General features: G+C 43.6%; 1 protein-coding gene across 1 annotated transcript in view; it reads left to right on the forward strand.

Moving 5' to 3' along the window:
- The first annotated feature begins 3416 nt into the window (after positions 1-3416).
- TOP1 (DNA topoisomerase I) overlaps positions 3417-25543 on the forward strand; it is a 69143-nt gene continuing 47016 nt past the window's right edge. The window contains exons 1-2 of the mRNA XM_050907237.1: positions 3417-3546; positions 4189-4213. Coding sequence (XP_050763194.1) covers positions 3514-3546; positions 4189-4213 — 58 coding nt within the window. The 5' untranslated portion in view covers positions 3417-3513. The remainder of the gene's footprint in view (positions 3547-4188; positions 4214-25543) is intronic.

Below are 25543 nucleotides of genomic sequence, written 5' to 3' on the forward strand. Positions count from 1 at the left end.
CGGGCACCCTGAGCACAGCAAGAAGCCCTGAGTACACCAAATAAATCAAATCTCACAATTCACCAGGATCAAGAATTGGAGGGTTTCCTACAGGTTTTATATCCAGGACGATTTATGATTTAATTTAAACATGTAGTTTCCAGCCGTTTCTTTTTGCAAGCAATCACCTAGGCTACATTAACCTGATGGTGATGTACTGCAGTCCCAGGGAGCCCTGGAGAGAGGACAGGGCTCAGAGGTGTGAACTTCCCCCATTTATCTTGATGGGGTGTGCACAGCCGTGCCAGGGAAGCAGGTCCAAGCACGTTAACCACTTCACTGCCAGCCTCTGCCGTTGAAAGGGCTGGTTGTACAGCAGCGTGTCCTATATGGGCCTTTCCCTTCCTTTGGTAGAGCCTCCCCAGCAACAAAGGATGCAAGCTTGGAAGGGGATGAGGGAGGTGCAGACTCCTGGCGTGTGATGGTGCAGGCTATATGTTTGGAGGGGCTCTTGTGAGATCAGATGGGTTTTTTATCATACAGCTTGTTGCAACAGATGTGGCCACACAGGTGCTACAGTTTAATATGCTTTTGAACAAGTTATATACCTCCCTGCCTCTTGGGATCTAACAGCAGAGCAGAGGCTCCTTGCAGGCTCCACTCAGGCCCCAAGCAAACCCTATGGGAGACCGGAGACAAAACGTCGTAGATGGGAAGTGATCCTTGGGAGACGCTTCCGCCTGGTTTGGCTATGGATGACTCAGCCAGAGGTTTCCTTCATTGTATCAGTGGTGTTTCACAGCTGTGGCACAAGGTTTTGGTTGTCACTAATGGATCTGGCCCGGCTGCCGTGGGAGTGGTCGTTACTAGGACCTGAGCTAACAAACCGGGCAGCTCCCTTCACCTTCAGAGCTCTCCTCTCTGGCTGTCAGCAGACTCTTGCAGACAGCGCAGCACTGAGCCTCTCATGTGCCAGTTTGGAGGCTCCCTTTTGCAACCAGATGAGCGCTTGCAAATGCCTGTGAAGATGGCAGCTGCTAGCAGAGGCACTGATCCTTTCCTCTGAACAGGGCTGGCTGCAGCTGCAGCACGGTGGGGGTTGCAGCGGGTCCCTCTCTTGTGGCAGCGCACAGCCACCTGAGCAAGGCTTCTTGGGGAGACAGAGATATGTAAGATTTAAAGTGAAATTGCTGCTTCAAAGAAAGGGCTTTTAGGAATTTCTAATGCTGAAAGCTGGAGGTGCCAGACTGCTCCCAGGCTGTCCCGCATCGGCGGACACAGCCTCTACACCCCCGGATGGCAGCGAAGAGGGGTTCAAACCCAGAGCAAAGCCCCCTTTCATCTCATTCTTGTAAGCTAGGGGCAACCACCTCTTCCAAGAGGAGAGGTGTCTGAAACAGCCTTTTCATTATGTTTATATTTAAAAATCTAACAGTGACTAAAGCAGTTTGCATAATAAACAGCTCTAGAGCCAGAAATATTTGCCTGCTCTCGGTAAAAAAAGGAAGTCCTCAGATCCTCTTCTGAAGACTGTAAGAAAGTGACAGAGTTTTCCCTTTACAGGATATAAATATGCAGCACAAATAGGTGGCTGCTGTCGCTACTTACATTTTGATGTATCTCTTCAGATAGCCTGGCAGCACCAGATTATTTTAGTGTCAAGTCAAAGCTCTGGTTGTGTAAAGAAGCTGAGGAAAGGTACAGTCTGTGTTGCAGCACAGGATGGAAGCTCCAAGAAGACTGGAGGCAGTCCTGTGAGACATGTACCAGCCATGCATACTAAACCTGCCATTTGGTACACCGAAAGGAAAATCCCTTTAGTAGAGCTGCTGCAGAACAGAAATAAATGTCTTCAGATTTGGGTTGGGGCAGGAGGGTGCTTTTCTAGGGAGGCACGTGATTCATTCTCACATTAGCTAAAAGAAAATAAAGCTTTTGTTTCCTTTTTACCCTCCGTTTCCTCGTGAGAGAAAAAAATTAAAGGGCCTGTTTACACTGGAAGAAAAATCTGGCTGGCTGATCCCTTTTTAAAGCAGACAGCTCTTATTTGCAATGCACCATTGCTGTCCTTGACTTTAACAAGTCAAGCCAGCCCAAACCTGCCCGACCTGCATCCCTCCTTAGCATCACTCTTATCTGGATGCAGGGCAGTTGTACAGCACCTAGCATAATGTAATCTCTGCGTGGTTACTGCGGCCTCTGCATTTCAGCCTGGTACAGTTGTGCAGACAGACTAACAACGAGAGGTCACTCACACGCTCGGGCTCTTTTCAGGACAGATGCGCACACCACACTCTGCTCCTTTCCTGCCAAAGGGAACTGACAGCTGCATCATTTTGAAATGCTCGAAATCAAACTGCACATCAGGCCATTTGTGCTTATATACGCTCTGTAGGAGCGTGACTCAGCCGAGCTCTCAGAGTTCCTCCTGTGGAAAGCCGGCGTAAGAGAAAGGCCCGTCAGGCCCCAAGCCCACCAGCAGCCCATCTGGAGGGAAGACACAAGGCAGGTGCGGTCACCCAGCCCGGACAACACCGTCTGTTTCCATGCACCGCAGCCCTGCCTGGCATTGATCAGGACGCCGTAAGCGTGGCCATAACCAGTTCCCGGGTGCCGGAGCAGTGCAGCTGCCGTGAGGAGACGTCCTACCCCGGTTCACTGTTAAACCCTGCCCGGGGCTGGGGGGCAGGCCTGCCAGCCACGGCCGGGCCCAGGGCATGCCCCGCGGGCCCGCAAGGAAAGCCTGCAGCCCGTTCCTTTAGCAGGGCCTGTGGGGCCTCGCAGGGCGCTCACGATGTAACTGTGCCGGTTATCACGGGGACCCGGGGGGGGAACGCACCCCGACACGGCCGCCCGCTCCGCCAGCCCCTCCCGCCACCCGGGCGCCGCCATGCTCCCCTGACAGGGCGGGGGTGGGGCCTGCGGGACGAGAGGCGGGGCTTGGTATGCAAATACAGCCGGCGGCCCGCAGGGTGGAATGGGGCGCGTGCGCACTGCGCGCACAGCGGGGCACGGGTTCTTTACACAATGCGCCGGGTTCCTTCAGCGGTGGGGAGGGGAGCGGTGGGGCGGGGTCGAGCATGTAAATGAGGGCCGGCTTTTGCCGCGCGATTGGAGAACAGGGAGGAAGAGGCGCGACCGGATATGTAAAAAGCGAGCCGGCGCAGGGCGCACGGGAGGGGGCGAGCGGGTTGGTTGTGTTCGGAGGGAAGCACACGGGCGGGGCGTGGTCCGTATGCAAATCCCGCCGGCTCGCGCGCGGGGGGGCGTGGCTCGGATGCAAACACACGAACTGCCGTTTCCCAGCTCCCGCCCCCGCGTTCTGCCTAACATCGCCTTGGCCCCGCCCCGCCGGTAAAAGGCGTCGCGCCTGCGCAGTGCGCCGAAATGAGGACTTAGTCTGTTACACAACCGCCGTGGAGCCAGGGGCTGCGCTCTCCGTCGCGTCCAGGCTCCGCGCGTCCCCGGCGGCGCGGCTCGGCTCTCCTCGGCTCTCCTCTCCACCGCTCCGTTAGGCCTCCCGTACCGTCCGGCATGAGCGGGGACCAGCTGCACAACGATTCCCAGGTGAGCGCCCCTTCACCGCCCGCGGGGGCCCGCTCCCCGGGGACCCCGGCCCCTCGCCACCGAGGCCGCGGGGTCCTTACTTCCCCTCAGGGTCGGTCCTGGGGGCCCGGCTGACCCCCCCTCCTTTAACCTCAGTGAGAGGGGACGTGCCCTGCTGCTGCCCCCTGCCTGCCCCCGCTCGGGGCAGCCCACGCGTCTGGGGAGAGCCCTGTCAACCCGGCCTGTCCCCCCCTTGTCGTGCTGGGGCGCCCCCCTCCACCGAGCCCCCCTCCCCGCCCGGGGACCCGTTTCTGCCCAGATGGGGGGCGCTGGAGGATAGGGGACTCATGTGTGACCCCCTGCCTGGGAGGTGGGGAGGGGGGCGGCTGGCCACCTTCCCTTGGTTCGCTCCCCTCTGGGAGGGGGATCACCCCAGGAGCTGTGCGGGTGCCGGGGGATGGTTCACCCAGCCCCCGCCACGGAGGGCACCTTCTGCATCGCGCTGGTCATTTCTCATTTGATATTTAATTTCCCTAAAAATGAGGATGAAGGAAAGGGGGGAAAATCCAGCGCCCCCCTCCCCCCCCCCAGCCCCCCCCCCCCCAAAAATCCCCCGGCGGGACGGCGTGTTTCACGGTCTCTCCCTGTCTCCTCTCCCCGCAGATCGAGGCGGATTTCCGAGCGAACGGTGAGTGTGGCCCCGGCGCGCCCCTCGCCTCGCCGCGCCGGCCGCGCACAGACATGGCGTCCCAGAGACTAAGTCCCGGCTCCTCGCTCACCGGCCCCATTGTTCCCATCGAGCTGCCAAAAGCGCCCCTTTCCCGGCGGCCTCGCCCCCCCCGACCCCCGCTTCCCCGAGTGGGGGCACCGGAGGCCCCCGATCCGAGCCCATCGGCTCTCCCGGGGTCCCCTTTGGGCCCCGATTCCTCCCTGGAAAGTCGCCTTGTCGACGGTCGGGACTTAGTCTCTGCGCCATTTTCTTTTTCTCCTCTCTTCTGTGTGGCTTTCTCTCCTTCTCCTCCTCCCCGAGCTGCCGGAGAGGAACCTTTTACAGAGGCACCGGGCGGCGATCCCCAGCCCCCAGCCCCTTCTTAACGGAGGGGAAAGCAAAGTTTTTAATTAAAATAAATCCCCAAGCTGTTTTTTATCGCAGCCTCCCTCCCCCCACTGCTCCCCGTCTCTGTTCCTTTCAGGGAATCCCTCCCTTCCCCTAAAATGAAAGGTGATTGCAACATGTTGCTCTTTAAAAGAATCTGCTGCATCCATTTTAAGATCAGTCTTATTTCTTTCCTTGCTATTTAATTGATGTAACTTTACCTTGTTGGGTGGGGCTTTTTAATTAAAATAAAAGCCCACATTTAAAAAAAAAAAACCCAAAAAACCACAAAAACCAGATAATGTAGACAATTCCAGAAAGGTGAACAGCATCACTTCAGAAAGTTTGCAAGCTAACTCTTCATTTCGTTCAGAAACATTATAGGAGTCCTGCAATTTTATATATGTATATATTTATATATGAATATATACACTTATATGTCTATATGTATTTATATTCATATATATATACGCATATAATATTATCTTTTCTAGTCAGCCTGATGGCTGCTAACTTTTTCTGATTGTTTATTCATTTTTCTAGGAAGCAAGCTAATTGCAATCCCCCCCCAAGTTGGTAGATGTCAAATTGGAGGGCTTAAGCAGGGTGGAGGGAAGTTGAGGACGTACAACCTACCTTTGTCTGTATGTGTTATTGTCACTGTTCGGGATGTGTAAGGAAGTCTGAGCTGTCCTCTGACTAGTGAGGTGGTAGAGGACAAAAAAATGGTTGAAGATATCTGCTTGACTTATACTGATTTTTAGCATGCTTTTCTGGATGATGTCCATGTGCCTGGTTGCTTTGTAGGCTACTGCGTGTAAATATTTACAAATCTACGTTTGCGTGCACCTTTCTGTCAGTTGATTGGAATGTGATTGTGTGTGTGCAGTAGGAGCTGACAGTAGGGAATATGCAGTTTTTGAACTTTTATTTCCATTCTAAATCTATAGTAGGGCTCTATGAATAATTCTTAACAGAAAAAAGGGTGCAGTGATTTTCCCAAGAAGTGCAGGAGTAACTTTTGAAGCAACTTAAATATAAGCATGTATTTGAATACTTGTAGCCTTCTTATGCTGGGAAATACTTGCTTAAGGATCATCTTTATTTAGGGAAAAGTACTCCCTGGTAAGCTTTAGTTACGTACTGATTTACATAGGGGAAATGATGCATATTTGACCTTTCCACTCCAGCTTCTAGTGAACCTCTTAGGGGGATTTTTCTCCTCTATTGTGACCATGTGCTGTTTTATTCTTCTAAGAGTTTTAGGCATATAGCACTTAAAACTCCTCCAGTTTTTATTTCTACCATGTGTTGGAGGAATTCAATACAGAAATTCAAAGTAAGAAAGACACCTTGATGGAAAAACTGAATTCCTGGTAAATCAAGCATACCCAACAAATTAATACCAGTGTAGGTATCGGCACCCTTTTCCTCCTGTTGTAATTATTTTATGGAAGTCATGTAACATCATTGCGACTGATCAGAGGCCCCTAAAATACAAGATCCTTTTCAGTGCTGAAAGGTGCGTGTAACTCTGTTAGTCTTGTTAAGGGAATAATGCTGAATAGACACTGTCCTCTCTGACCTCGTGACCACGACTGATCTTCCTGAAAACCTGTCACCTCTGCTTGCTCCAAGTCTTGTTTCCTCTACACAGGAGTTCTTTGGACTTCTGTGTCAGGAATTGTCACGCGTGGATCTGAGAACAGCGGTTCTCATTTAGGCATAGCGCTGAGGCTCTAGCTCTTATATTCTTCTTTTGATCCTATTTAGTGGCAAAGATTAGGAGTGGGTGGTGGGAATCTCAAGTACTTTTTTTTTTCCAGATGTTTAGAATTGGTTTGTACTTCGATTATTGTTAGGCAGCGCTTAACAATAGAGCCAAAGTCTCCTTTTAGGCTGCCTGTACTCTTTACATTTGGGGGAAGGGAAGTTTTTCTGGGAGCTGGTACTGACTCATTCTAAATGTTGAATGTACCAGCAGTAAACATTTTTGTTAATAAAGAATGTTTTGGGTGACTTCTGGATAGTGTATCAGTAATAGAGCAGCTTAAGCACTTTGAAGCTTCCTGTTGTTACTAATGTTCATATCTGGGTCAGTGGACATGCTGCCTCAGGTGGTGATCACACAAGTTGTTGCAACTGAAGTAAGGTGGGTGGAGGTGTATCTGCTAGCCCATTGCAGGTCACTGAGGAGCACCCTGGTTGTAGCTGAGAACTTGGATCTGATTACACACCCATTTCATTGATAGCAGGGTAGTGTTAGGTATGAGAGAGGATGCCAGCAGTAAATATGTGTTCCTGGCTATTTCTTGTCATTAGATAGCCAGATCACTCTACGCAAGAGTGTCCTGGGCAAATTCCAACTTGGGTAATTGTATTCCATCTCAATATTCAGATTCTTCCTGCTGTTTAGTTTGGCCATAGTGGGTATTTTTTTCCCCTTAACTGTATTTTTAGTATCAGTACGCACTGCAAAGACTTTTGCATGTTGAGTCCTAGCAGTGCCTGTTTGCAAACCATCCTGAGAACAATATTGTGCTGAAACAGCGAGCCTTTTTTGCAACTAACGTCCTCGCAGTCTTCAGCATTGTAGAAGGGAAATGGTAGTCTAAAACTGTAATTTCCAAGTACAGCTTGGTCATTGAAAATGACCCCTTCTTCACAGATGTGAATGTTGAGTCACACCTATGTACTCAGGGAGGGAATCATTCTGATTTTTTTTTTTCTCACTTGGTGAAATTGCAGATCACTTCAGATGCAAAATCTGTTTGGATTCTGTTGAGTTTTGCCTTTAAGAGCTTTGTTATTAAGGTTGAACATAACAACCTCTTACTACTGAGGACAATGTTGAGACTAAAAGCAATTTATCTTGACTTTCAGTTCTCCCATTGTGTTTGCAGAGTGCAGTAGATAAAAATTACTTCTGTTTGCAAAATAATCAAATTGCGTTCCAAAGCTACTAAATTCCACTAACTGCTGTTAGTGTCTTGGCTGTTCATCAGCCTGTGATCAGAATTTGTGTAAAATCCAGAACTGTTCTGTGTAGAAAGTGAAGACATCACCCTAAACAGTGTTTTTTTTCCAGAGGGGAAAAAAAACTCTGGTTGACTTGACCAATAATGTTAAGATGCAATTTGAGGCCAGTATCACCGTAGTAACCATTACAGTATGTTAATAGGAGTCAAGTGTGAATTTGATTGTCCAGTGTCATAGAGATGGCTTCTGGAAGTCAGATACGCTTGAAGGAGGGGCTTGCTTTAACAGTGAATTTTGGGGGGGAAAGAAGAAGCCCTTGCTGCTGCAGCATCTTATCAGAAACTGGCAGGTTTTTTATGTTGGCCTGAGTGCTCATACGGCACCTCTGTATATATCAGGGTGAAGATATGAAGGGGAATGAGCAAGAGGGAAATTTAAATTAAATAGCAAGAGTGCTGAACAAATGCCTTACAAGTTAAGGAATTTCAGCACATTTTGTGTTTTGCATTAAATTAATGTTTCATGTGTGATAGAGCTGTGCACATAAAATACGGGGGTGATTTAAATGCGAACAAACTGAAAAGCAAAGTAACGGAGATCCTTAAGGTTTTTCAATGGTTGTGAAACAGTCTGTTGGAGATCAGATTTGTTCTTGCTGCTGCTTTGTTGGTGCCTTCTGGATGGGTGAGAGTGTTTTTGAGGGAGAGCAGGGCCACTTCTGACGTAGGGCTCTGGGCACCTTAGCGCTGCTGTTAGAGCCATTGTACTAAACAAACTTCATGAAGTTGGGAAGCTTGAAGCTTGTGCTCTGTCTGTGTCTTGTGCACGTCAGGGCGAAACTGTCTTTTAAGTTCCCTGGGAGCATGTCGTCACCAGTGAGTTTAAATGTCAAATGTCTGGCAAGGGAACCAAAATACAAAAGGTAGTTAATGGTATTTAGATGGAGATTGATATCTCCACTGAAAATTTCCTTCCCCTTTTTTGTGATACATGGAGACATTAATCCTGAAGAATGTAATTTGTTCCTTCCAACACAAGCCTCGAGTCACTCCCTGCCTTCACTTCCAGACTGTGGTGCTGGGTGATGAGCCTGCATTGTAAGAAGTGCTGCCCACGGCCTCAGAACAATACTCGGGGTAGTTTTAAGTCTGAAACCACTTAGCTTTTTTATTTTAGAAGTATTTAACGTCAGACGCCAATCTCTGCAAAATTTCTTAATCTTGTTTTCACATTGATTTTCAACGTGTTCACAGCAATCTATTGCAGGGCTTGTAGAATATAACAGTGTAGCTTTACTACGGGAATCTTCAGATTGTTACAAGTGAGGGTACTCTGAAGTAAATTGATCGTTTATGACACTTCTCAGAAATGCAGACTCAGAAATGTAAATAAATGTATTGTTGGTAAGCCGCTCTTAAATATCGTGTGCTACATAAGTTGTTTGCATCTATCTTCCCAGCAGTAGCCTCAGAAGGGCTTTTGCTAAAGACCTTGAGGTCTGTTGTGTTAATTGTTCTGACACATTCAGTATTCAGGTTAAAACTTAATGGATGTCTTGTGGGAGTGAGGAGTTGAATGCGTTTCTGTTAGCTGCAGCCAACTTTTGTTTTTGTTGAAACTCAGCAGAATTACCTAAATGTGCTGGAAGATGTGTTTTGGGGGTTAATGGCCTGTGTGCTTCCTACTTCTAGCAGATTTTCTTAAGATGTTTTTACTTTTACTACAGTGTTAAGTGATATCTGTTATTAACATGCTATCAGGGCTACTTTGTTTACTTTGTAAAACATGAAAAAATTTTAACCAATGTAAAAGTGTGGGTTTTTTACATGGCTTCACATAAATGAGGCACACAGCTCATAAACATGATCAAACTCAAATTCAGATTTAATTTCATTTACAACTGTGACTTCAGATATTTGTTGGATAGTTCATTGAATTCCAGCCTCCTGAGTTGCGCTGTCAGCAGAAACTGCAATAATATGTAATTATAGCAAGTACTTAACATCTCATTGACTCAAATTCCTCTGTTAATGATTTCACTGGATTCCTGTTAAAGTAATACCTGCTGAAATAGCACAAGCCACTGCCCTATTAGAGAGAGGCTCCAGGTCAGATTCTTACTGGTGTTGTAAATTGCTGTAGTTCTGCTAAAATCAGCGGAGCTCTGACAGTGTATCCGCTTTTTTGTTATTGGACGGCAGGGATGGGCTTTAATGATACAGTGACTATTTTAGAAAAGGACAATATAACATAAGAAATCAGTGCAGATTTTTCTGCTTTTCAAGATGGGATAGTTTCTCTTTCAAGTCTGCTTGAGCTGGTTGTGCTAATATAATTTCTCATATCCTTGTAAGACATGCAGTCATTCAGAAATATTTATTGGCGTTATTAACTTGAATTGCCTTTGTGGCTGCTAGTTTTATAGAAACTGCCCCAAGTTTTATAGAAAACCTCACACTCCGAAACATGGGAGCAAAATGCTATTTAGCATTATGTATTCCACTCCTGCCTGCAGTTTTGAAGGACTGTGTCTTAGGTTTCCAAATCTGAGAGAGGATATTCATTGTAGAAATCGGTGTTTATCACCTCGCTTTTCTGGGGCTGTTTCATTTGACTGAGACAGCAGCATATGACAGAGATGCCCAGCCATACCTTCTCCTTGCATGACTATCCGTTCTGAGCTGTTTAGCACTGTCAGCATTTAATTATGTATCATCATTAGATTTCAGAATGCTTCCTCCTGTTGAGAGAACAGGAGAAGGATGTGGACTTGCTGTTGTTTCAGCAGTGAGTTTGCTGTTGACCTGCATTTCTGAAAGAACAGCTAGAAAATCAGTTTAAAACCCAGTTCTTGGCTACAGTAGGATTATTCCTTTTAAACAGTATTCCCAGTTACTGCTGTCCTTACTCTGCTATTAACTGTCTGCTCTAGGGAGATCCTACTGCATGTGCCTCTGGTGGCTTCCATTGTCTTATCACTGGTTGAACATTGGAATTAATACAGGGTTGAAGTGCTGTTCTGGGCAGAGCAGAGAGCGCCTTTTCTACTGCAGGCTCCTGCTATTTAGTAGTTCAGGTGAAAAGTTGTAGTAGTGGTTTCCTGGTGTGTATGAGACTACAGTATTTTTAGCACAGCATTCTTTCAAAAATGTCCTGACTGACATAAATACTAAATAGTTCCAGTGGATTTAATCAGATTCATAGTTAGAAATATTTTCATCTTAAATGCTTGCTTTTTAAACTAATGATCATAAAGAGTGAACTACAGTGATATCTTCTAGTGTCACAGTGGGAGTTAGGACATTTGGAAGGTGATGTGAAAAGAAAAGGTGAAGTTAATTTTGTATTCTTGTGACCTGCAACATATAAAGAGCAGTAGAAAGTTGCTGTTGGCTTTAGAAACATGAGCATACATGCATATTTGCAAGTTGAAATTTGGTTTCTCAATTTGACTTCTGTAGCTATTCACCTGATGAAAAAGTGAGAGCTCCAGACTTGAGAATGAAAGTGGAGAGTATGGAGCTGCAGTCTTCCCGAAACTTGTTCTTTTGTAACACCTACTTAACATCAATGATTCTCAGACTTCTTTGAGATAAAAGTAGGATTTTGTTAAGCCTCAGTCTGTGTTGCAGTGTCAGCAGGAGCGGTGATATGAAATACACAGTTTTGTGCCAGTCCTTGCAACAAGCAATATTCTGGGAGATCCTCCAGCACAGCTGGTGGAGATCAGACTTGATGCTTTTGGGGAAGTGGGAGACCTTGGCAACTAGTTCCCTATTAATAGCTAATGATAGAGATGGAGTCCTGTAATGAGAAAAGATGAGTAGAAGAGGGACAGTGGTTCATATAAGAATTGCCTCACAAATTTGCTAGAGTGTTACCACAAAGTTCTAGTGATGTTTTCCATCATCTCAAGGCCTGTTTGCCCGTGAGAGTAACATACTCTGTGCGGAAAAAGAAGACATGGCCAGACAGCTCTTGTGAAGACTACATTTGATACTGTTGCTTCACCCTGGGGAAGCGTCCTTTGTTCATAGCTGTTACTTAAATCTCAATAGCTTCACTTGAAGATGATCGCAGCAGTAGTTCAGCTTAGACAATTAACTTGTACTGACAGCTGCTGTGTGTTTCTAAACTGACAGTTCCCAACATGAAGGAGTCGCAAGGACAGACAGCATTGAGCATGCTTTACTCCTGTCTTGGAAACTTAGAGACGGGGGCTGGAGAATGTCTGAAATGCATATCTTGATGGGATGGGGGCAGTGCAGGCTCAAATATGGGAGGCATAGCAGGAAAGTTAGTGTAGGTGCTTGTCATTCAGCCTCAGCAGACAATACCTCATCAAGAAAAACAACCTGTGTCTCCACCTAAAGTACTTAAATCCCTTTTTAAGTTTGAAGGTGGTAACTTCTGAAATTGGGATGATGGCAGGGTAAAGAGGGACAGCAGCAGGCCATTGGGAAATTGTTTTATTAGAAGGCTCCTGTCAGTCTTAGAGCCAGAAGTTGCTTCTAATCTGTAGAACTTTTTGGATTCCTTATCAATATTTTTGACATGAATGTATTTGTTCATGTTCACAGGCTTACCATATGCTTTGTGCAGTTGTGAGCTGTGTGGGTGTGCATGCATGTATTTTTATCTTATACCTTCGTCAGAGAAGGGTTTTTTTTAGGGAGTGTTATAAAGACAATGGCTTCCTTCTCTAGCAGTATTGCAGGATGCTGAGCTTCATGGTGCCCATCAAAAGATGAAGATTTGCTCCTTCATAATTCTGCCCAACATAGATGGTTGCATGTTAAAGACAGATGGACGTTCATGGAATTTGATGCTGCAGCAGAGTGATTCTGCAGCTGGCTGTATCTTTCCATGACTGAAGAGAGATTGATTTCTGCCTCAGGAAAGCTTGGAGTGTACTTGCAGCTTCACTAAAATATTTTGATCAGTCTGTGTAACACATCTTTGGCTAGGTCATATCTGTGTCGGCTAAAGACATGCTCCATGGTGAGGATGTACTAGCTAAGTGCCTGTTATGTCTCATCAGCTGCAGTATACAGCTGACAGTCTCTTACAGACACACAGTATTTAGCAGATAGTACAACTTTATTTGGGGGAGAAATACTCTTAGATTCTCAATGAAGGCATAGTTCTGATGCTTCAAAATGTCACTTTTTCTCCCATAATGCTATTTTTTCAATGATTTTCTAAAAATAAGACCCTGGTGACTTTTACTACTTACTGCTCATTTTGAAATCCCGATCATTGATTTGCACAGTCTTACTAATTTTTGCAGCAAGCATCTGGGACCTCAGTAGTAGAGTGTTTTGCTGTGTTAGGCAATAAATGACAGGAACAAATGAAATATGAGGTCTTGTGTTCAACATGGATAAGACTGCATACAGCTTGTCCTGTCTGAAACCCACTGCATGAGCACTGTTCAGCTGCTCTGGAATGAGTTTTACCAAATGCTTTGTGATTTCTGAAGTGTTGGGCTCACTCCACTACTCAGTGTATACTGCATGGGATTGGAAGTTGTCTTGTTTCCATCCAAATGTCTTGTCAGTTTGGTGCAGCTAGAAGATGTGTGACAGTGTCTAAATGGAATAATTTTAAGAATTTTTAAGAAGAATTTTTTTAGACATTGATCAGAGACGTGGCTTCATGGTAAAAAGTCACGAAAATAATAGGAATGGAGCAATACCCAAGTACAGATAGCTTTTTAATTTTTCCTGGCATTTGTCACTTACTCTGGTCTATTACCTAATGCTGCTTCTGACACATGAGAATATGAACTTGTAGAGTGTTACCCAGAACCTTTTTTTCTTCTTTTACTTGTCACTTTTCTCCTGTATACCTTTTCAATTTGAACAACAATGTGGTAGTTTTTCCTTTGTATGTAACATGGAATAGATGACCTGTGTTTTAGGGCCAGGGCAATGTACTTTAGTTGAACTTTTTATTGATGGTAATGTATTACTGTTCAAGGCTTATATTCCAGTATTTGAACAAGGGCCAGACTTGTCAAAACAGCTGCTCGTCTTCCTCTGAGGTTGCAGTTTCTTGTTTTGGAGAGGTGGCCTAAAAAGACCTTTTAGAGGAGAGGGTGAGAGAAAAGTGGGCTCTCACCCTCTGTGTTTTTTTTCCTTTAAAAATCTGCATCAGACACCATATTTCAAGTATCTGGAGGTAGAGTTGAGAAACATGTAGTGGTCTTCTAACTGAAATGCAGAGATTTCTGGAGTTAGGGTAGCACAACTAAGAGGCTTCTGTTTTTGTGGTCTGTAAGCAGGGTTTTAGGAGGAGAAAAGCACAGGTGGTGGCAGGGGACACCCTGTTACATAGCTTGTGACATGGGATGGTTTGGAGGCCTGATAACTGGGTAGGAGGGCTGTCTTCCTTCATCTGCTCTGCAGTGAATGCAAGTGGATGGAGTTCTTTCTGTCCTTAGGGACGTTAGTAGCTAAGTAAATTGGCAGTTCTTATTCCAGCTTCTGGTTTTCTGTGATACTGTCTTGCCAGCTATCGGCATAGTCTGTATTACTTGGTGCTCTGGTCAGGCTATGTGAAGATGAAGGGTTGAATATGAAGAGAGACTCTTTTGAAGCTGAAGGCAGGAAACACTGGGGAGGGACATTCTGTTACACAAGGACGCTATGCCTGGAATTAAGGTCCTTTGTGCTATACATTGTTATCCTGTCCTAAGGCCGTATTGTTTAAATAGGCAACACAGTGGGAGAAGAGGGAGTACTATGCTCTTCTCAGAGGTGGAGAAACAAGAACAGAGTGGGAGTGATTTTTTTCCAGCACAGAAATAGATCTAAAGCTGTCTGGCTAGGACTAAGATTCAATTCCAACTTGGACATTTGTTTTCGATTTTTAATTCTCTTTCCAGCTGAAGACTGAGGTGGTTAGCAAAGGGCAGTACAAAAAAGAAAAAAAGGAGCTTCTGCAGTTTTAGCGTATGTTGTAATTTTTTCTTAAATGCAGAACTCAGGAGCTAAAGCGTGCATTTTTTCTGTGGTACTAAATTATTTCACAAATACTAAAAAGTTGCATGCTGGGTTTTGCAATTAGTGAAATCAGTGGATTTACAGTAGGGAGATGAGTGGTTTCCTGGTCTGTGTGTAGGGTTCCGGTATCAAGTGCTTTACAGGTTTGTCTCTTGCACCATGCATGACACCTTGGTATGAGTGTCTCCTAACTGTGCCTTGAGCAATAGGAAGAGCATATTATGTCTTCTGCCAGTTTGTGAATGCTAGCAAGTGTGTGAGTAAGATCAATTATTGGAGAGATTAAACAGCTGGGATGGGCGGGTACCAGTTCTAACTTGCCCAAGAAGGTGCACTTACTTACAAGTTAGACGAGCGCTCTCCATTTTAATCTAGCCTTTTGGGAAACTGGAAGCAGGAGCTCTTTGGAGATCCGTGTGATGGTATGATTCATTGCAATACAAGCAGCATGTACAAAATGGAGGGATGGAGTAGTACTAGTGACGTACTCTGAGGTTTGTACTCTAGAGTTAATGACCACCAGATGGGGAATAAAAGGCTGCCTGCTCTTCTTTTGAGGACCGAGAATGTCATTGAGGCTGTTAAAATGTGCTATATCTGTTGTAATGCTTCTTGTGCACAGGAAACCCCTTCATGTGTGGATCAGAGTAAGCTTTCCTTACTGGTGTTTCCGCTCGACACTTAGTTTTTAGCATTGATTTTGACTGAAGATTAGGTTCCTTCAGTTTGGTAACAGTGCACCTCAGGACTAAACAGCAAGAAGTCTTGAGTGCTTTCTGGCAGTAGAAAAAGTAAGGTGCAAGTTGTGTTCCAGTACACAAGTGTAAATTGCCAGATCCAGAGGCAGTAGGTTCATGTGAACACAAATACAGTGCGAGAGATGAACTCTTAACAACAGTGACCTTGCTTAACTTCTGCAGTGTTGCCCAGTCCTGTTGTAGGTGTCATCTTGATCCATCTTTTTAGTAAACAAACACTGGCACAAATCAGAGTCAGGATATCGGTGCTGTTAACTCTGGTATTTGCAAGTTATCATACTGGAGCTACGCAGGTGTTTGGGTTACTTCATCTTGCTCCAGCCGATTGGAACATCTCTCCAGCTGTCCAGGATACCTTTGGACGTGAATGTGGATAACATGCATTTTTCAAGAGCCTTTTTCACTTTTGCTTTCTTATATCCTCCTGTGTTCTTCCTACTCCAAAACCAGGAAGCCTCTCAGAGGAGCTAGCATCTTGTCTGAGTCATAGTATCATAGCTGTGTACGTCACCTGCACTTCATTAGGGCAGCATAAGCAAGCTGTCCTTGAAATACCTGTTTTTATGAGTAGATACAGTCTTCTAATTTAAAATATGCTGCTCTCTGGAGTTTAGTAGCTGTCATAAACAATGTTTTTCTTTTATCATCAAGTAGGCTTATTCAGCATCACTTATATCTAAAGGAAGCTTCTCTCTAGGTTTTAGACTGTTCTAATCGTATAAAGAGGAAAGTACAGCTTGGCACTTGATGCTTGACGCTTGGCTTCTTTAGTTGTCAGCATGTGGTCTTGGGAGAGCCCAGCACAGTGTAGTTTTTTTTGCCCCAGTCTGTAGCTTGTCTTGCAGTGGATGGAGACTGCAGCTAGCAATAAGCTGACTATCCCAGTAATGTAATTCTTAAATTGAATCTTATGCAAAAGGCAGAAGCACTTGAATTGATGAGTCCATCAGTTTCTTGTTTCATAAGTGAAGGTGTAAAGTTGTCATTCTTCAGCTTTTTGAAGCATTACCTTCTGTGTCTAACATGTTTGCCCCTTCCCGCCTGCCCAGCGCTGTTGTTGAGACTCTTGTCCGGTGATGCATAATCTTCAGTTTACGGTTTTGCTATCTATCCGTCACTGTCAAAGCATGAGCTCGTCTGTGTAGAGGAAAAAGGGAATTTATTGTTGAACCGTAGCCTGAGTTAAAATATTCTGTCTTTGTCTGCGCCCATGAGTAGGCCTCTCGTACAGCAGTCATCCAGTGCAATATTTGCCTCTTTCAGGAATCTGATAGTTTTTTCTTCAAAGCTGCTGGTGTTGTCTTTGCATGCCAACTGAATCTGTTCTGCGTGCAGTTCAGCAAACAGGTTACATTTGGTGTTGACAGCAGGGATAGCTAGTTCAGAAGGGGGTTGGATCTCCTAGGAACTGATCTGTGCTTGGGCTTTGCCCATTGCTCATCAGTGCACTTGGTTAGAGTGAGAAACAATACTAACGCCCTGGCCACATTTCCAAAGGATCGGGAGGTTTACTAAGTCTTTGGGTACTGAAGTTAAAGTGTGTGTTTTTAAACGGATTCCTTTATAGAGAATGAAGCTGTGGAGCATTGTTTTGTGAAATAAGTCCCCTGTAGCTGTATTTCACAAGAACATGAAACAGTGTTCAAAACAGATGTGAGCCTCATTATTAATGGCAGAATTAGTTTGTTTTTAATTTAAGTTCTTGTGTTTTTTCTCCCTTTTTGTAAATACCCCACCCATCCACCCAGGCACAGGAGCCTCATGCTCAGACTCTAATCCAGACTAAGAAACCTTAAATCTCAAAGGGAACTCGTTAGTGTGTAGTTCAAGGAGTCCTCTTTGCATAACATCAGTGTGTTTGTGTTTTGGGAGGGCCATTGAGCTGGGGAAAGGAACACTTCTCAGTTTCATTTTGATAGAGAAGTCCTAGGGAAGAAGTCTACTAACTTGCACATGACAAATATTTACTTTTTGAATGGAGCTGAAATAAATATGCTATTTGATTTTTTTTTTTCTAAGCTGAGTTTTTATAGTGTCTTTTTGTGTATATTAACGGTTTAATCTCAGCAGAGCTCTGGAATTAGTCTTTGGCAATAAGCTCTATAGGAGAACAGAGTCAAAGAAGCCCTCACTTTAGTTGTTTTTCCCCAGTACTGAAAAAACTATTTTAAAAAAATTGTAGTACATGGACTACAAACAAATATAATGGTGATTTTTGTCATAGTTGCTTCAGAGACTGGAAAGGTAAGTTTTCCACTAGTTTTCAGTTCAGACAAGATCTGGTATTCAGAAGGGCTTTCTACTAAGCATCCATGAAGTGTTTGAAGGCTTAAAAATGAATGCAAATTCATGTCATTTCTAGGTTTCTCATAGGTCTCTTATTTCCTTGTTCCGAAGTTGGTGTCACGTGGTCAGCAAGTGTCAGTGTCACTTGCTCAGTTCTTCATCCCATAAGCTATTTCTTAAATCTTAACTGTCTCCTCCCCATCACTGCCAGGTATCCAAATAGTATACTCTTAGGCAGTGTGGTTAGTGCTCTGCTAACTACAGGTATGTGATTTCCCAAATCCTGTGATCCAAATGGGTTTATTTGCATACAGAACTAAATTCAGATCAAAGTACTTGAGGAGATTGGTACTCCAGAAAGGCATCAGTACAGAAATAGGTTGTCAAGCGTCTTTGTACACCAAGTCAGATGATGTTTCCTCCCTGTTGGTCAGTACAGTTTTCCCTTGCACTTAATCAAACCAGAATTACTGTTGTATGTCAGATGTGCATGTAGTTTATAAAGCAACTTCTAATGCACACCTTGATGGAACAAATGCTGGACTTGACATTAACTGCACACTTTTCACTGCAGTGAAGTTAGATTTTTCTGAGAATGTGATGCTTGGTATTAGCAAATTGTCTCCTTGTTTTACTTGTATGTGGTTATTGCTTTCACTTAAAAAAATTGCAGTTTCTGTATCAGGGTGGCTGTCTTACTGTAAAGTGCTAGCAGACAAGATTCCAGTACTTGTCACAGAGACTGTAGTGGCAGAAAGTATCTTGGTTTATATTTTAGTCTCAAGGTAACTGGTACTTTAAAGTCTCTTGTGAAAACCTATGTTGAACTGTTTTTCTGGTCGTAGATCCTTTCTTGAGCAGAGACTACTGAACTGTTTCGCCTCTTAGAGATGCAAACAAATGTCCTTAGGAAACCAGGTTGAACTTATATTGTCTCCAACAAATTTGGAGTATTTAGTACACCATCACTAGAAGAGAAGTGTTACTGTTACAAGCTGTTACTTAACTTTCAATTTTATTATACCTCTGTCTCCAGGGGTATCTTGATCTGTCCATGCAGCTTCTTAGTTTTGGGAATGGCATGTGAAGTTAAGTATCTCGTCTCATTTGCTGATTTTCAGAATAGTTTATTCATATTAATTCTTTCTTATGGTATTAGGGCTACTCATCACGTAGTTTTCCCATTTACAGGCTTTACTTAGTACTACCACTATATGTTAGTGAAAGCTTAAGGCTCCAATGTTTCAGTATCTGTGCCTTTTTACATCTGATAGTATCAGGTAAAGCTGATCACAGGTTGCAGTTGTGATCACAGGAAAAAGAGGGAGTTTTCCGGTCTGCTAGGGACTGGAGTACAGGAAGTAAGATAATTGCTAACTGTAAAACAGATCCAAGTTCAAAAATAAATTGGTACACTTTAAAACTTGCAAAATAGTGTTGCTGAAATGCATGCAGACTCAAACAGGTTAAATGTATTCGGGGATTGCAGTTTCGGAAACTGCTGGGGCTGCTGTGGTCTTTTGGTTAAAGCAGAACTTACTCTGAAGAGTGTGAGTGAGCGTTGCTTTCTGCTGCTGGGTACCTGGATGGCGCTTTCACTCCCAGAAGTGGTTTTGTCTAGCACAGGGTTGAAATACTCGGAAGAGCAGGATGGGAGGGAACAGCACAGCTGCTGCTCTGGGCTGTTTGCGTAGGAGGAAACTACTAAATCAGCTGGAGTGGCTACAGCTTTCAAGGTGGTATTAGTCCTTCATGTAAAATCCATAATAAATTTTAACAGATGTATTGATTTAATTTTGACTCTAAGAATCATAATAACCTTTTAAAAATTTGTCTCAACATATATAAAACTGGCAAGCAAGAAACTTCTAAAAATAGTTTTTCCTAGCCTTACAGTTGAATCATTCAGGAATAAATTATCAGGTTGTAAATAGTCTTAGATGTTCCTCTTCTTTCCTTTGCCTATTTCTGCTGTCAAATAATCAAGTGGAATGAAATATTTCTAAATTTTTCCTTTGGAATACTCCTGAAAATAAGCTATATAACTTGTTTTTCTCATTTTGGGTTGTATTAAAGAGGAATAACAAAGTCTTGAATCCCTGTGGTTGCTTCTGTAGTGCTCATAGTTTTTCAAGCATGTTTCTAACCCTCTCACTAACCAACCTCTTAAAATATTTAAATAATGTTAGTTTTCATGTTCAGAAAACTTGAAAAGTAGAGAGTGTGATCATGTTGCAGTAGTTGTAAAGCAGAACCTCTGATATGATGGAAGTCATTAGTTAAGCACTTGGAGTTTGAAGTGCAGTGATAAATGAACTTTTGATGACTCTGCACCTGCAGCATATTTCCTTCTGTTTAAACAGCTCAATTAGTGACTGTGATGGTGGAATCCATTTGAAAGCTGAAAAAAGAAAGCTAACTTTTCACACCTAGTTATTTCTGCATAGGTAAAGAAAGGACTACTCTTAAAATTGAGGAAGAGGTAACCAGAAGCAATCGGTTCAGTTCAATTTCCAAGGATTATGCTTGCTTTCTTTTAGTAGACTTTAGATGTGAAACAAATTAAGTAAATGTTTTTCTCCCCTTCGTAAGTCTCATTCAAGGCAGATGTGAATTTTGCATAAGGTGGAATCTGAAAGTGTTGGCTGTGCATTTAATAAAATTCTGATTTCCATCCAAAGATGCAAGCCATTAGTTAAAAAAAAACCAAAAAACAAAAAACAAAACCACAAAACAACAAAAACCCAACAAAAACCTCACCAAACTGATAATATGTTGTGTGGAGCGCTTTTAATTGAAAAAGTTAGGAGTTTATTATGCATAATAAAGTAAGCACAGCATGTTATCCTGCATTAACAGGTTACATTTTATATTCAAGTATCTATATCAGTGTGATTTAACAGTTGCCAGCTAGTGAGACTTGACCTGGATTTAACAAAATAAACAGATTACAGGTGCATAACAAGATTAAAATCAGTGACTTAAAGTAACATTTCATGTCTACTGATGTAAATTGAAGACTTCCAGTGGAATTTGCTGCACCATATCTAGGAGCTGTACTTACAAGTCATTTAAGTGTTGCAATCATAGCCTTATTTTAAAACTTACTTTTAAAGCTAGGAGTACACTCAGGAGTACAGTTGGAAGTACAAAAATCTCAACTGTCATTAAACATTTACCTTTTGTTTACTTTCTTGTGTGCTTTAGCTGGAATCAGGTTTCTTCTTGTATGCTAATTGTGGTAATGTCCCCTTGAGGCGGGGGAATTGCATTCCCTCTCTTGTCTTGAGAGTGGGACTTGTGGCAAAGCAGACTCTGGTGATAAGATGCTTGCAGACAGCCGTTGGAATTAGCCTGGCGTGGGTGAGTGATCACTTAACTCACCCACAATGGGAACAGAGGTGAAATCGGGCTTTATCCATCCAGTGCAGCCCTATACTTGAAAGAAATGATCGTAGATAGAAAAAAAAAAAAACCAAACCAACACCAGCTGGAATCAGTGTGGGAGTTGCTCCTACAGTGAGGAACCAGCTTGAGTGTGATAAAAATAATATAAGTGCCTGGTCTTCTGAAACAAACTTTTTATAAGACTTTGGCCGTGCTTCCCCCATCAGTTCAGCTTGGTAGGCACGATATTAAACAAGTAGTAGGAGAGTCATCTGACTCCAGTGTGTAAAACAGTGGTACTGCTTGGCAGAGGTGATTTAAAGCTTGTACCAACCACTTTTCCGTCTGGCAGACTCAATTTATACTCTAATACTGAGGATTGCGGAGGCCTTATGTTGGTCCCAAGGGTGCTGCCTCCTCAAGTCTTTCCTCCCTACAGCAAGCAGGAGACGAGCACTGGCCAAAGCCACATCATGTTGTCAAGGGATGGTTAATAAAAGGCTTTGAACAAATGCCATTAGAGCCTCTCCTCTGAGGACACTGAGCACAGCTTGTACCACTCCCATGTGTATAAACTGTGTGTGATCCTGACTGCTGACAGGAGGCTAGTCATTGACTGCTGCAAAAGAAGCATTTCGATGCAACTGCTTTTTTTTTTTGATCTTCTGTAAAATTTTTGCTTGGGGGGAGCCCTTGTTCTGGGTCAAACCCAGGATAGTCAAACATGCCAGCCTTGTCCTCGTGTGTTGTTGGTGCGAACACAGGCTCTGTGTGAGCTACTATTGAGACATCACTCTTGCGCTGAGGAAGTGTCAGGATTTCAGGGAGTCTTTACAAACTTCTTTTTAGTGAATCCAAAAATGCTAGTGATTTACACAGCCAGCAAGTGAAAATATTTTTCTAGTTGACATCATTGCAGTCTAATTATTCCTGACAACACAGCAGTGTTCCTGTTGGCTAGTGCAGTTTTTAGAACTGAAACTTTTCTTCTTATGCCCCAAAATAATATCAATCTCATTATTTTTTTATTATAGCTGAAGTTTCTGTTATCCTCTCTAAGGACTAGGAATTATAGTTGTTTGCCCCTATTTTCTCCTGATTCACCTGTCTTGAAAGTTTGCATGCAGTAAGCAGCTGTTGACTTTGCATCACAAATTGTGGTTTTTGCACCTTTCTAATGATGGTATAAAGAGCAGTTGGAGGCGGAAAAACCTTCTGCTGGGGGCACTGACTCAGTCTACGGATGGAGTACAGTACGTGAAGTTCTCTGCAGTGTGAATTTGTCACAGATTGCACAAAAAGATTTTCTTTGCTCTTGACCCAGTCTACTGAAGTTACTCTCAAAGCTGTTCCCTGGGCAATTCTTTGTCAAAAATCTCCAGAAGATGATTCAGCCCACCTACCTGTGAGGGCGATGCAGGCAGGAGCACAGTCACTGCACTCCTCGCTTAAGGTCTAGGCTTGATTCTTATGCTACAGTTGAGCATAAGCTGGGGTTCTCTGCGCTATGAACAAAGAGCAAAAGTGTCTCTGGTGTAAGTGTGCTTGTTGGCTGAGCAAAAGTGAGTGTTTCAATCCACCCTAGCTTGCACGTCCTTCATGAGAGGGGATTGATGAAGAGCAATGTGTTGTCCCAAAAATTCTGCAGCCCAAATTGCTAGCGAAAAACTCCTTAAGGAAAAGGATTCCTGCAAACCAGAAAAATAAGGGTTAAGTGAACCATTTTGCTTTAGATTGTGTTGAAGTAAGGGATAGGTTATCTTCTGCAGTCCCTGATAGCTCCGAAGTCTAAACATGACTGTAAATGTTGCAATTGCCCTGCTGTAGCAAACACTTCTGAGAACCAGGGCAGAAGGCGAGCAGAGGCGAGTGCCTCTCATTCTTGCTCCTGAGCAACTCGCGAGTGACCCTGGACAGTTCTTTTTGTCTTTGTCTCCAGTGCAGCACATACATCCCTCGGTGCGGTGTGTACATCCCTCCCTTTGTCTCTTCCTGAGAGAAGACTGTGTTTGACAGCACCACGTGATGGTTTCTGTGCTAAAGGTTGGTTGCTTTCTAACTCTGAAAATAGGATTAGTCCCCCTTGCATTGTCTATTTGAATGCCCTTAAATTTTACCTTCTTTCATAATTTTAAACTAGTTTTACACTCCTGGATGGTAGACTGGTTTGTGAACAATTGTCCAGGCTTTCTCAGCGAGTCTGTCCTTCCTGCTGTGCTAGTTATGTTAACTGCATTTTGCACAATGGGGAGGAAACGGGTGCGAATTTGGAAACGTCTGAGATCAGATGCTCTAGTAAAAATTGTTTGGTATTAGTGGATCTAAAAGGAATCCAGAGGGAACCTACCTGTAACTACTTTTTTATGCAAAAATTTTTTCCCTCAGCCAGTTGGTAACATCAGTTTCCCCTCAGCAACATTCACTTCATATACCCATAAGTCTTCCAGGGTCTCAGTCCTGTATATATGTGTGTTAGCAAATTGGAGTGCAGATTTAGTTGCAGTGAGTGTAAGGCTTTTGAAACCTGAGAGGTAACGAAACTCAAGCTTGTTGTGGCTGTCCTTTGTTTGTTCTTACCTTTTGCATTTTGGATCTGGTTGTGATATTCAGATACAGGCAGAGCTGGCTTTGGAAGGGGTCATTGGCTGCTACAGTTGCCTAGCTTTCCACTTTTCTATCTGTTCGGACCCCTTCACTGGCTGTGGAAGTAATTCTGGGCTAGTTTGAGGTGGGAGGAGGAGGAATAAGTGCTCACTGAGGGCAAGGCAGTTGTTGGACATGACAACAGCTAGGAGTGAAGTGGGCATATACCATATAAACTTGCACATGCTTCCAACACTGCTTTATTTCTAGAGTGTCCTGGAGCTTTCCTGAGTCCCACAGTGCTCACTGCTTGGATTTTTCCCTAGATCCTGCTCTCGGCCTCATCCTGGCATCCTGATGTGCAGAGATATGATGGGTCATGGCTTTTGAAACTTGAGGCAAAAGTGTATCTTCAGTTTTGCTACTTCTTTAAAGATATGCATGCAATGCATAACTTTGTTTATTCATATGGGTGTAGACTCATAAAGCAACAGGAAAAAATTGCTGAAACTATTTCTACCCCAGTAAGGGAAGGGAAGAGTGTTAGTATGCAAGGTACTGAAATTCTGAATGGAAGTGTCAGCAAGGCTATGGAAAGTAAGTACTTCTACTCATAAAAGAGTGTAGCCTTATAAGAATAAATATCACTAGGCACAAGAACGGGGTTGCTCTTATCTTGTTTCCTTAAGAGAGTACTCTGGACTTTCCTCTTTTCCATGCCAGCACAGCACCATTTTATGCTGTACACTGACGCTGGTCATTTCCATGAAGTTTTAACTTGCTGTTCTGTTATATTCTGCTTTGTTAGTGGAAACATACTAATGGGTTTCAGTCTCTGACTCTTATTTATACAATTACAGGAGAATGTTTTACATCTTGGGAATCCCTGAAAACACATGTTTCTGTTCACATTGAACTTTTTTGTTTTTGAATGCAAATAATGGATTGAAACTTCATTGTTGCCTCTCGGTTGGGAGCCCTTTGGTATGTGTAAGAAGCAGCTATTAATTTAGCCTTTCTGTACTGATCAAACATGTATTTTCATGCTTTATAAGGCTTCCTCAGTCTTGTCCTTTGTGTAATATTGTCTATTGCAATTCTACTTGCAGTGATTTTATGCATTTGTTACACAGCAACTAAGATCTGCTGCAGAATAGGCGTATGTGAACGTGCCACCTCTTTCAGAAGAGACCATGTAAAAGGCACTGACAGGTCATTAAACTTGCTGCTGTCTACACAGTTGTTTTCCTGCAAAATGCTTGCAGTGTAGCAGTTTCTTAAGGTCAGCATCCCTTTATACTACATAGCTATCTCAATTACGTAAGCATTAATTACCCACAGAGTATTAGGTACTTCCCTGGCAGGTAAAAAAATGAGGTGCACAGAAAATAAGTGATTAATCCAGTGTGGCTGAAAAAAATTTGAAGAAGGGCTCAAAACGTGCACTGAAGTGTATCTGTCCTCTTTCTGAATAAGCTCTTGCAGCATGTCTTGCTTACCTACCCAGCTTCTGCAGGTTGGTTTAGATTGATGAAATGCCAGCAATGACATTTGCTTCAGGTTAACTTCACGTCCCAGAGGCTTCAGTCACACAAGATAGGAGTGATCAGTCTGTGGTTTTTTACTGGCCACCTTAACCTATCCATGATAAGCTTTTAAAGTTTGGGATGGATGAATGAGTGTACAGCTTAGCTTGCAGACTTGGTCCTGTGCCTGCCATGCTCTCTCACTGTTAGCAGTTCTGTCACATTGTTTACCTCTCTTCCTTAGATTGAAGTTGCCCCGGGGTTTCGGTGGAGCAGAAGGTGCGTTGATCTTGTTTTGCAAACTTTGTGTTTTTAAAAAGCTGTGTAAGATCCTTGTTTGCATAATAAAACTTTGCTGGAGAGTAAGTGGAACTTCTCAAGAAGTTGATAGGAGCT

The sequence above is a fragment of the Gymnogyps californianus genome, chromosome 17, assembly GCF_018139145.2.
Source record: "Gymnogyps californianus isolate 813 chromosome 17, ASM1813914v2, whole genome shotgun sequence".
NCBI lineage: Eukaryota > Metazoa > Chordata > Aves > Accipitriformes > Cathartidae > Gymnogyps > Gymnogyps californianus.